Source organism: Haemorhous mexicanus, chromosome 3 (assembly GCF_027477595.1).
Source record: "Haemorhous mexicanus isolate bHaeMex1 chromosome 3, bHaeMex1.pri, whole genome shotgun sequence".
Taxonomy (NCBI): Eukaryota; Metazoa; Chordata; class Aves; order Passeriformes; family Fringillidae; genus Haemorhous; species Haemorhous mexicanus.
The window spans coordinates 44617820-44631204 of NC_082343.1; the positions used below are offsets into that span (position 1 = coordinate 44617820).

Genomic DNA, 13385 nt, shown 5'->3' on the forward strand with positions numbered 1-13385 from the left:
CACTGGCAGTCCTTCCAGAATCTTACATTTCTGTCATGTCTTTAGCTTTTTCCCTTTCCTTTGTGTGGAGGTGAATGATATTTATTTTGTTCAATTTCTTTTGTGGTGTTGAAATCACTTTGTATCCTCATTAATCACAGGGTGGAAGATTTTCAGCCTTGAATTCCAGTACCATTGATAAATACTACGGTGGCAAATGCCTTAAGCTAAAATGCAAATTTTCACTTATGAATTATTAAAGGTAGTGCTGTAAGTATATGAAGAATTAATTTATAGATAATGATAAATAATGACCAGTCTATTCCTTGTTACATTTAGGCTAGTGTCAAATAGATATGCTTTATTATTAATGAAACAAATTACTCCTTTGTTTGTACTACAATGAATATATTTTCAGCGGGACTTAGACTTCTCTCTCTGTTTCAAGTATAAATAATGGTCACTAAGAATGTATATAACTTCTGCCATAAATTTAGAGAAAAACTGTGATTAAAAATTTGTGGACCCTTAACTTTGTGTTATATTTTGAAGGGGGAAATATTTAATAAAGTTTAATTAATAAGGTATTTCCTGTTTTTTGGTAAAATCACACAGATTTCATTCTGTATTTTTAATCAATTTGTTGCTGGCAAATGGTATCAAATTATGATATTTTGCTTCAAGACTGCTAAATGGGCAACAATTTGCCCAATACAGTAAAATCTGACAATGAGGTATTATAATAATGGACATGAGTTTGTGGCTAAATCTATAGAAAATATATTTGATGTACAGAGTACTATTTAGCTGTAACCATACAAGTAAAATTTCAAGAATAGAGGAAATAAGGGAAATTTAATAATGTTTACACTACGTAAAAACAATTCTATAGCTACTTTCTGCCTGGAGATTTTTAAAAATTTTTACTATTTTTCCTGTGTGGGTTGTTGTGCTTGATTGGGCTGGTGTTTTTGGCATTCACATCAAGCTGCTGGAGCTTACCTGATGTCACTTTCTGTAGAGGATGAAGGATGCGTGGAAGGAGAGAGCCCCAGAGGGCAAGATTAAGAAGGAAGATTTAACTTTTTTTGTTGCTGTCTTTCGAGGTAATGGTAATGTTCAGTGCCTCAAAGTGAAGTGTACATGCTCAGTTCCTTATGATAGTGCACTGCAAGCACATTACCTGTTCAGAGCACGGGCTACTGCAAGTTTCCTGCCCCGGATTTCACGAAGTGTGTTTATGTGGACATGGATGCAGTGTCTAAAATTGCACATCTGTGGCAAGCATCACTGTGAGACAGAAGGAAAGATGGGGAAAGTGGCATTTTGCTCTTCAGTCACCTTCTCAGAATTTCTGTCCTATGCCCTGGTTTAGAGCAGAATCTCAGCTTTGGTCTTAGCCTTTTGATTCCTTAGCTTTGTTTTCTCTGTATGTATTTTCTGAGTGAGCAGTTCTGTTGGCTGCATGATTTTTGAGTTTCTTGGGAAGAGTTAGACTGACTTAACTAATATCAGCCAACCAGAGCCCTCTCACTGGTATGGCTGTGTAAAACATAGCTCCCAGTGGCTGACAAAGTAATAGTTACTGTGTTCACTTAGGCAAACTAATTATTAAATTATCACAAAGAGGAACTTAAACATTTTGAGAGCATTAGCAGAATAAAATATCTTGACAAACGTCTTCAGAATGTTTGTATGGCATACAATGTGACATATCAACAACAAAAAAACAAACCACAACAAAACAACAACAACAAAAAACAGCCCAGGAGGGCATGTTTTTCAATGCTGGCAGCTATGGATTATATTTTAATTTTTTAATCAACCTTCTTATGGCATGTAGAAAGCAGTTATTTTCATTACTGGGACTGAGGTCAGAGCTCACTGGTAATGGTACTTGTGATGCCTGAGTTTTTATATGCTCTTCTGAATTTTCACTGCAGACTTACAGACATTTTTGCTGTCATGGGAAGGTGCAGCAGCTAGGGTGTCTTTTGCTTTTGGATTTGTATCTGGTGCCATTTCCTTATAGCCTCAGTTTTGATATAAACTTCTCCTCTGGGAATTCAGAGCCATTTGGTGTATATAAAACTTTCATATGCAATATCATACCTTTTTCTTGCTGCCCTCTGAAATGCAACAGCAGGCTCCAGATTCTAATGAAGATTTTCTCACCTTCATGTTTTATTAAGGCTCCTGTGCTTTGATGCTTGGGATGAGTTCAGGTGAATAAAGGTGGACTCAAGTCTTGTTGCCTTAGAAGCATCTGGATATTTGCCATTTTTCCAGTGATTTTGTCTTGCTTATTTTGCTGCTTTGTTTTGCCCATTTGGAAACATGACAAATTAGGGTAATAAAATTTGTGCTGTTGTTTCCCAGTAAAGCTCTGGTAAGCCATATGATCCTGCAATTTGTAAAGCATGTTTATAGTTTTTTAACTGTTATTGTGAGACAGAAGTGGTAAATAGGGTTTTAACTGGGAATTAGAAATGAAGGACTTTTGGCCTGTTAAAAAGAAGCAAGGAAATGTCACCTTTAAATGAGGAAGAGGAATGTAACTATCATGGCCTTGGGACTAAAGAAACCACCAAAAAACCAAATGCAAAGCAAGACTACCATGCTTAGCAATGTTCATTCTTCAAACCTGGCTTATTTGATAAAGTATTTTCCAGAATTTTGGTAAGTGCAAGCCTCCCTTTGGCACACCTGCCCTCATAGAGCCACTTGAGTTTGCAACAGCACCTTTGCTCCAGGAGAATGGCTGTAGGTGTTTGGTGGAAGTGCTCCTGTTCTCTCTGGCACTCTGAAGGAGTGGAACCTCTCCTGGCAGCTGCTGGTGGTGGTTTGCCATCTTCTGACCAGTGTGAACACTTGCATCATGTTCTTGCTTCCTTGTCTTGAAGAAACTGAACAGCAGCCAAACTGTTTCCTTTTAAGGCTTTGTGACCAACACTTTGACTCCACGTCAAAAAGATATAATGCCATAATTCAGGATATTCTGATGTGGATTGGATTGTTTGGATTGTATGGCAACATTTGAAAAGAAACTTTTCAATTGATCTGTTGTGTCTAAGCAACAGTGTATCATATTGTGTAAACAAAACCAAAAAGAAACCTTTTCATCTGAATAATGCTGGTGGTATTATAAGGTGGTTTCAGGAGTCTAAAGTCATTACACATACCTCAAAAGCTGATGAGACATTTGTGTGACTGGATTTGTTTTATGTTAATATTTGCTTCAAGGCTGAATCTTATAAGTGCCTTTACTTGCTAAATACCTTTACTTGTTACATCATATCACCAAATTTTTGCTAATTTAGGATGATATCACAGCTTAAACCTTATGCTAAAGATCTTTTTTCTTTTATTGGGCAATTCTATATGGAAATTATTTTTAACAAAATTTTTTTAGTTTGAAGTGTGATGGTGGGGTTTAGTTTTTTTGTATGTATATTTTGGTTTATTTTTTTTTTCCCCCAGCCAAGTATCTCAAGCATTAAAATGATTCTGGAACAGTTATGTAAATATAGCATTGTTACTCTACTGCTATTTAAAGTAATTTGATGGCTGAGTATCTCACTGTCCTTTTCTATTTATTACAAAAGACTTCTTTGCACAGTAAGGAAACATTCCAGCTGCTTATAAAAGTGGTTTTCAGAACAGTTAAGTGGATAAATGTTACTAGGCTACACTCTAAACCACTTGGGAGTTGAACTTTTTTCTCTGTATCCCTGTCCAAAGGAACCAGACATTTTTAAAAACTCCAGAACAGTGTAAGCTGGTGCTGCCAAGGCATTCTACCAGTCTGTGACATTTCATATTTCAGGGAGAGCCAGAAGTGGAGGGTTGTGACTTCTGAATGTGTTCTCTGAGAAGAGCATCTCCCTGTGGTCTTTGCTTGAGGTGCAGGCCATTTAAGAAATGAAATATGCCATTCATAAACAACCTTTGGTGCTTGTTACTAAAACCAGCACAGGGCTGCTTTGTTCAGGGAGGAAATACTTCAGGGTCCAGCAGGTTGATGGTCTCTATTTCAAATGTACTCTGTGTTGAGGGGTCCTCCAAAAGAAGAAAATGGTCTGATAGATCACACTGCAACAATCATTGAATTACAGTGTGACATTATTCGAACCCTTAGGAACAGGTTTCCTGAAAAACTGTAAATCAATAATTAAAGAAAACACCATTTCTGTGTGTGTAAGGTTAAATCAGCTATAATTATTTTTCTTGTAATATTAATGATATGGATGCTTGCAAAGCAGTTTTTCTCTTTTTTCCCCCCTTTCACTTGCTGTTGGGAAGTATAATTGCCTAATTTCCCAGGATTGCTATGTAAGCTACTGATGTTGCAAGTGTCTGCCTCATTGTCTTTTTCTTCTTTCTTCCCCTGCCCCCACGAAACATGCAGGAAGTAATTTTGGCACTGCAAAGGATCTTGCAGAAGAAATAAGATCATTAACATCTGAGAAAGAGGGACTGGAAGGACTTCTCAATGAACTGTTGGTTCTGAGTGCCAGAAATACACGAAAATTAGAGAGAATTAAAGATGATTACACCAGACTGAGACAAGAACTTGAACAAGGAGAGACTGCCTTCGGTGAGTAGTTTACAGATTGTTACAGCTTTTTGCTCAGACCTGAACTCCTGGAGATGTGCTGGGTTTGATGAATCATTCTGCATTTCACAAAACATACTGATTGTCCTGAGGAAAGTCTGGGAATGACCTAGAGAAGCAGTATGTTCAATATCCTCTCATCCTCCCCCTGGAGTTGGGAGAGGCCGTGAAGAACAAGGGATACCCCAGCAATATACCACTCTAACAAATCTGTCTTAACCCAGTTCTCAAAACCTTTCTTTTCTAAGCCCATTTTTATCACAGTGGTGATGGCGCTGTGCTTGTGTTCTCATACAGAGGAACACAAAGTCTTTATGCAGAAGCAGTAGATGTGTCTGGCTGTGACAATAGAAACATGTTTACTATATAAACCCAAATATTTAGTGCACGCATATATAACACATTTGGTGGTGGGTTTGAATGTATGAGGCTCAAGAGATTCCTGATTCTGAAAGCAAGAGTTCTCAGAGTAAATTTATGTTTGAGAGGGAGTTTAAACAACTTGCCAAGTGCTGCTCTCACACCACTAAGAGCAGTGTGCTCGGGTTGTGGTGTCGTGGTGGAATTGGGGAGGTTGTCTGCGATTACTGGGAAAGCTACTGACAAATTATCAAACAGCAAAGTCATTCCTAGGCTTTACTTACTCTCTTACCTGCTGTACTCACTCCTGAAGTTGAAGCAGTTAAAATAACCTTGCTGCTTGCTTAAATGAAAAGGCTCAGTAACATTTGATTGACTACAAATGTACAGTTACTGTCATTATCTCTAAACTAAATACAATCCTGAGAGCTACTTTAAAGCTTTAGGATTTTGAAATGTCTTTCCTTTTTCAGGATCTTATGAGCAGTAGGTTGGGTGAAGGCAGGAAGGTGCCTCTGTTTTAGAAGCATATGAAGTTCCTTCATAGGCAAGCGGATAAGCAGAGCTGTCTTAGAAACAAAAAGATTTGTAGGCAGTTGGATACATCTAAGACAATGTTTTAAAAGTGCAAAGAATAATATATATACACGCACACTTCTAGATAAAAACTTGCTTTTCTAGAATCTAGATAAAATTTTAAAAAATGATTCCTCAAATTTAGTGCTTTGTGATACAAATGCATAAATGCACATCAGGCAATTCTTCTTTCCTTGGATTTTCAAGGGATTCTGAAAAAGGATTCTGACCTTCTAATCAGCCCATTTTGTTTCTCTTTTATTTTAGGACAATTAAACTTCCTATAACATACATGTACATTCTCATTTGTGTTTTAATTTAGCGGGGTTTTAAATCAAGCCTGTGCAAGATGCTTGCTGAAGCAACAGAAATGGTGTAAGTTTGTAGACCCTTTTTTTTCCATTTTGCATTTATACAGCTGAAAGGAGATACCTTTTTTACCTGACCTCTAGAGTCCCACAATTTGTGACAATAAATTTCAAAATACTGAGTGTTTTACTCTGTAGATCTTCTTTTAATTTTCTGTGATTCTGTAGGCATAAGGAGAAATTTATCCTTGTGTTAAAATAAAATACTGTCAAGCAGATGCTAGTCAGAGATACATAAATTGAAACCCGACATCTTTCTTTTTCATCCTTCCTGCCTCCTTTACATGTGATCAACCCTATTTTCTCCTTTAAAAAATGAAAATATTTGAGAACACTGGCATGGGTTTGTTACCAACACATTTAACTGAATGTAAGCTTTCAGATACTCTCTGGAAAACAGTATGCAGATGGTGTCTTGAAGAAAAGAGGCCACCTTTATGGAACAGTGTTATTTTGCACAGCACTTATATGTTTAGAGAACAAAGCATAAAGAATTGGAATACAATTTTGCTGCCATTTGTTTTTGCTGTTGTTTGAAAGAACTGGAGGTAATTGTGTTGGCTTTGTCTGCACTGTGAAAGGTGTGATTTGGGTTGGGGTAGCTGACCTGATTTGCATCACAGCCCTAGGCATGGTGTTTCATTTATGCCAATGAAATCTGTGTTGCTGCAGAGAAAGGCAGTTCTGCCTTTTCTTCTGTGTTCCTGCCCAACCTGTGCACTAGGTTAGAGTTAGGTCCTATACATGTCTTTTTCTCTGTCATCTGGCACTTGAATTTTTGTTTTGTGCCTGTGAGCTTCTTGAAAACTTTGATTTTTTTTTTTTTTTAACTGAACATAATACTCTTTTGTGTGGAAAATATTAAACAAAAAAAAATTTAATGCTAAAATATGTGTGTATATTTGTCTTTATCTTGTGTGTAAATTGGTCACCTATTTTATTTCATTAATAATTGTTGATTTCTCACACTAATGCAGATATAAGGAAGCAGACGTCAAGGGAAGAGACTTAATCACACAATAATCAGAACTGGAATTTTAAATAGGACACATCATTAGCATGTTAATGAATTTTCTCACTCTGTGCCAGCTGCCCAAGTATAAAAGATATTGCAGATGTAGTGCAAAAATCAGGCTTGGCTTACTGCACTGAGAGCTGTCAGTGCTCTCAGTGAAGGAAATTTGACAAAAAATCCTTTCGTATTTTTAGAGATGCTAAAAAATATGCTTTTCATGTTGGATAATAGAAGCATTGACAGGCAACACTACATATTAGCATTTTAGGATGAATAGTACTAACTTGCCCTTTAGACATTGACTTTCTTCTGAGGCCGTCAAAACTGACATAAAAGTGATCAACTTTTATTGCCTTTTTACAGATAGGAAATCCAGAGACTTAGAGGTCTTGTAATTTTACCTGAAATGGTGGTGAAACAGTTTCCCAGCTGATGGTCCAGCATCAGTCCTGATTGAATCAATCCTTGCAATAAACATATGAGACCTAGTGGTGCTGTTGATTCTGTGTGAGCTTTATATTCTTCTGGACCGCAGCTGAAGACGTGACAGTTCTGCGGACATCGCTGAAGGTCTTGTGCTTGATCATTGAGCAGACCTGTCTTATAAAGTCAGAAGGTTCTGTTATGGCAAAGAAGAGAACTGCTTTACAGCCCAAAACAACCAAACTTGTGTTTCAGACAAGTGAAGCTTAATTACTTGCCTGTCTGCCAAACTGTTGGATTGTGCTCATAAATCCTGGCTTGGGTTGATTGGCATTTGTAACCCAGGGCTGGAAATGAAACCTACCCTCCTGTTGTGGTTTCCTCATCACCAGTACTGATGGGCAAGTTTTCCTGTCTCGTCTGCTGAGTTCTTTCCTTGGCTGCTCTCAGCCTTCTTCTGTCCCTATTACAGTTTTGGGAAAGCACCTCCTGTAAGTAATGTGTGTACACACAGAGCTAGGGGACACCGTGCTTCCCGAGCTAATTGCTGGCTTGTGCTTGCCAAGTCATGTTAACTAGAATTTCTATACTGCATTAATTTCTAGAGGAAATATAAAATAAAGGCTTTCATGCACATGAAAATAGCTTTTTAACCCTTTTTAAAACCACCAAACCCCAAACTACTATTTGAAGGCTGATATTTCAGTCTCTCTGCTCAACTCTTGTTTCCATCCTTGACTTGTATTGTCTTAGAAATTGCTTGTGTAAGTCCTAAAGCCCTTACCAGTCTGCTTGTACAGTAAAGCTTTCTGGAATTGAACAGATACGTTTATTAAACAACAAACTAGATGTAGCAGAGGGGTTTCTTGGGAAGCTGGAAATTTCTATCACACTCAATTTTACTTTCTTTTGTTCAATACACACACACACTCAGCGTGCTTGCACAGAATATCTCACAGTGTTTTGTCCTTTTAACAGAAGAAAACCTATCGGAGTTCATTTTTTTAATCTGTTTTTTTAAAAATAAAATAAACCCCAATGTTTTGGCTTTAGAATTCTAATTAGGAATAAATATGTTCAGAATGTACTTCAAAGAATAATAAAAATTCTGCTACTTTTATACTCATTGTTCCAAAAGCTGAACATTTGACTGTTGTGAAGGATGCAATTAATTAGTCTAAAACTTAACATTGTGTGGACAGCAGAAACCACAAGTGGTGCTGCTTAATGTAATACTCGCTGTTGTATACTGAAATATTTATGAAAAGAAGTTTCCATGCTTCATATACAATTGTGTAGGATGTGATTTGTCAAAGTGTTAATGACCATTTGCTACAAAGCAGTTTTATTCTATTTCAAAGACGTTTTTATTCTGGCAGATGCAACACAGAAAGTCTTACAACAGAAATACATGCAGTGTGCTTTGCACTGGAAAGCCTAGATTTTTTTTGTTTGTTTAAATATTTGTTTTTCATGATAGCTGTAATAAAAAAGGTTCTCTATTTTTCTTCATAACTGGTGTTTGGAATACTATTTGAAGATGTCTAAAGATTATTAAAAATTTTATGCCATTTTTAGTTGTTGCAAAAATACCAACTAAGTATGACATAAACCCATGTGCCTTTGACAAAATCAGAATGATTCCATGTTTTGTTTACTGATTTTTCAGGTGGTGGTTTTAATGTTCTTCCTCAGTGCTAGTTTTCTTCACCAAATAGGCTTTCTATATTGTTTCTATAGTTCATCCTTTGTCTGAGCGATTATCTGATTCTAAACTGAAGAGCTGAACCTTTTGATGGCTTCTGTTTAAATAAATCATTAAAGGAGAGCCCACATAGTGTGTAACAGATGGGCTTCCATGAGGAAGAAGAAGCTGCTCTGAGTCTCGTTGTATCTCTGCCTCTAATCTGGGCGAGGTCATTAAGTTCTGCTTGTCACACCTTAATGAAGTGCTTGTTGCCATTAAAGTGAGTGGTGCAATTGAATGGCTTATTGCCTATGTCTGTGGCCATCTCTACTCAGACAGTGGCCCTGCAGGATTTAGCCAGTGATCCCTCTGTTTAGCTTTCACAGAATGTTTGAAACCTTCAGTGGTGGTGCAGGGATGGACTGGCAGTGCAGCTGGAAGCATCCTTTACTCTGAGCTGATGTTCAGCTGATGCTCCAGAGTAGCACTTGGCAGCCTTCTGTTGGGCAGCATGGAAAAGTCATGTCCACACAGAAAACCAAAAGGATAAAACAACAGCAATAACGAAACCCCTAAGAAGCTCAGTCTTGCAGTGCTCCTTTTGTGTTGTCTTGAGCAAATACAGCATGAGTAGTTACCCTCTCTGCTCATTAGTATTCTCTCTGCTGTTTCATTTGAAAAATTGGTGTTCCTGCATTTGCATGGACTTGCACTCTTATGCTTACTGTGTGCTTATTTGTGTTTCACTGATTGTGAGCATTGGTCTCATTTTCTTGGCTCATCTTAAAGCACCTGGGATCTTATAATTAAAGTATACACATATACATCTTCTGGTCTTATAATTCTGTAATGGTAGTAGCTGTGTATCAAGTGGCTACCAAGCCTTGAGGATCAAATTCAGACTTATGATTTTCATTCCATGTCATGCATCCACAAAATCATCCTCATCATCTTTCTTAAGTAATATTTAACTGTAAGTAGTTGAAGGGTTTTTTGTGTTATGGAATTGCATTTTTTGGATAAACACTGTCAAGAGAATTTAGTAACATAAAAAGAGTAAATTCTGCTAGGCATCTCCTGTAACTAAAATCTCAAATACATTTTAATTTTAGACATCAATGTTTGTCATGATTGAAAAGATTGGAAGCCAGTATGTTTAAGCATAATTAAGTTTGCCATATGTCTTAAGTCACTTGTAATTGTGTTTCTTATAATGGTGATTTTAAAGGTCATCTTGTCTGGTGTTGTTCATTTAAATATGTAAAATACTTTGATTTTCACTTGGAGCATAGAGGTTTAGTCTGTATAAATGCAATGGAAGTATTAAATTTAATCTGGCCTTTCTGTATAATTAGATGCAAATCTGTAATGCAGAAAATATGAAATTCAGGCAGCTTGAACTGAAAAAGCAGCTTGGTTCAGAGCCTGACAATATCTGTGGAGATCTTTTGATCAGGGCATTTTTCTATTGATGCTCAAAGGTAAGCTTCTCTTCTATGTCTTTCTTCCAAGATCTGATGGCAATAACCTTATTGAAATGTTTTATGTACCTGTGTAATACTTTTTGGACAGCAGTATGGGGTAATTACACACAGAACAGAAACTCCTGAAATGACCCAATACAGATACTGCAGTCATAGAGGAGGTTATCTACCAGGTGCAAAGAATAAAGCTTGGGCTGAAGTTTTATGCTGGGTCTCTTCAGGGAATATGATGTCATCTTCAACTAGGATAAGCATAAAGACATCAAAGTTTTGTAACTTTGGGGCCACAGAAATACAGACTGGTTCTGTTGTAGTCATGGAAGTGCAATCTAGTGGCTAATAGTGTCGTTGAACAGCTCCCTGCTGCAATGGGAGATGGGCAGCCTCCCCCCTATAATGCACTGTGGACACTTATTGTGCTGGTGTGCAGGCAAACAAGGAGACAGAAAGTTCTGATGGTATTCCAGGCAACTTATTCCTTTACATCTGAGATGCTGCTGCCAGCTATATGCATGGTGCATTAGACTTTTGGAGTGGGTGTCATATCAAATTATTCTGGTTTGCCCTCTCTGCTCCAGGTTTCTGCACTGCTCTGCTTTTTAGTTCAGCTTCTTCAGCTGACAGCGATGCAACAGAATAAGTAGGAAAAAGCAACACAGATGAGTGAAATTTGGAATAAATGTGAAAATGCATACCACCAATTTTAATCATTCTTCATTCGATTCTGGTTCTGCAGCTGCATCTTCTGAGGTGCTGGGCTCAGATGGAAAATTCACGTTGGTTTTTTCCCTAATGGCTATAGTTGGTTTGAAAAAGAATGAGATGCTAAGATGCCAGAAAGCTAGAATTAAAAAAGAGAGAAAAAATAGTGTCTTCTGTTCGTTGGCCAGATAGAGCAGGTTCCCAAATGTAATTCAAACTCCTTTAGCATGACACTAGCCCTGGTGACAGCCAACATTCTTTAGTTTGCCACTTCTGGAGTTTGAATATATCATGCTAGGAAATTTGTAACTCTCTTCCTGATAGTATATAGCTGTTGTTCCTAATGTAATATTAAGAGAATTCCAGTTTTGTCAGACAGATGTTGTGTCTGACAAGCTGCTCAGAGGCAGGCAGAAAGATCTGTGGGCCTGGTGGTGGGGTGCTCAGAAGAGGACCAAGACAAGTGGTGACTTGGAGTGACACTTAGCAGATAGATAGGATCAAATTATTTTTTGAAGAAAGGTAAATACTGCTTTCTTTGTCTCACAAGGAGGCACTTGGGGAAGTGCCCCAAGTGTGATTGATTTTGTGTTTCTATTCATTTTGCCATTACATATAGCTACTGCCTGTATATATTTGGCCTTTTGGATGGGATTACAGCATGTACTTGTCAACTTGATCCCAAACCATTAATAGGTTGGAAGTACAAAAACTTAAAAACCTCAGGTTTTATTGGAAAAGTCAATGAACAGTTGATCTGTCATTCACAGGTTTAAGTTATGTTCATTTTTGGTTTTGTTCTCTGTGTCATACAGCATGGTTTTGCTTTCCTTTTTTTTTTTTCAATTAGGGTTTTTTTTTTTTGTGTGTGGTGTTGTTTTGGTTTGGGGTTTTTTTTTCCTTTAATGTTGTTCAAGTTATATCAACATGTCATGATATTTTCAGGTCCCAGAAATGTGCAAAGGGCTCATTAGGATACTTTGCCTCATTTAGTTTCTCTTGAGGATAAGTATAGAGATGGATAGAATATTTAAGAAATAGTGTTAATTTTTTTTCAAGTAGTACTTCAGTGAAACCAGTCTCAGGCAGTTAGCCTTTCAAATGTTCAGACTTTCTGCAAATTGAAGATAAAATTAGTACAGCATTTTTTATTCAGTTAATGTTTCGGATTTTATTTAATTTTCTAGCTGTGAGCAAGAAAATGTTGGTTTGGATCATCAGGGATCACTAACGTAAAATTGATGTGCTAGAAGAAGAGTATACAGCAGCAGAAGCAGAGTGAAGATACTGTTTAACCTTTTAATTGCAGATGTTTTTCAGATGTATGTATTTTGGTTCAAAATTTTATCACTTTAGTACATTTCCACACAAAAGTTTTCATTCGAGAGTTTTTACAGTGTTCTCAAGTTACAGTGTACAAATCTAATTCTATGCTTGCATTAATACATGCGATTTGTAAAGAATTACACCTCCTTGCATTGGTGGTAAATCCACCTTACTGACTGAAGTCATATATTTATTTTTGTCAGATATTGCCTTTCATCATTGCTTTGATATTGACTGGCAATATTCAGATACAGCATCTAAAATTATGTACATCTAAGCAAAATAACCCCCTGGGATACAATTCCATTTGGAATACAAGGTGTCCCTCATGAAATACAGGGTTTTTTCTCCAGTTTTTGTTCCTTCAGATTGTCAGATGTAATTTCTGTCTCATTCTTGCTTTTTTTGGTTTAAGGTTTTCTTTGAGGTATACAGTAGTAAAGATACAACCTAAATGAAAGTTTCTATGAAAGATTTTGTAAAATATGGATGTTACCAGCCTTGACTGAGTTTTCACTTAATTAACTATTTAAAGTGAATGAAATTACTGTCTGCTATATAGTTTGTTCCTTCAATCACCACAGGGTGATCACAATCCATGCATGATTGCAGGCTTAATACCCACAGATATGCAGAAGTATAACTAAATCTGGAGTAATGGATAATATTTATCAAAAGCTGGGGAGGTATAATACCTGATTATAAATCCAGAAAAAACCTACTGAAATTCTAATCCGTTCTGGAAGAGCTGGGTTTTTTCTCTAAAATAATTTTAATGCTACATGTATTATGGTAAAGAAGGCTGAAGGCTTTATAATAGAAAACCTCTTCCAATTTACACCTTTTACCA

General features: G+C 36.9%; 1 protein-coding gene across 1 annotated transcript in view; it reads left to right on the top strand.

Annotated features, from left to right (window-relative positions):
* Nucleotides 1–13385, top strand: part of DISC1 (DISC1 scaffold protein) — a 188058-nt gene that overhangs the window by 88925 nt on the left and 85748 nt on the right. The window contains 1 exon segment of the mRNA XM_059841603.1: nt 4388–4576. Coding sequence (XP_059697586.1) covers nt 4388–4576 — 189 coding nt within the window.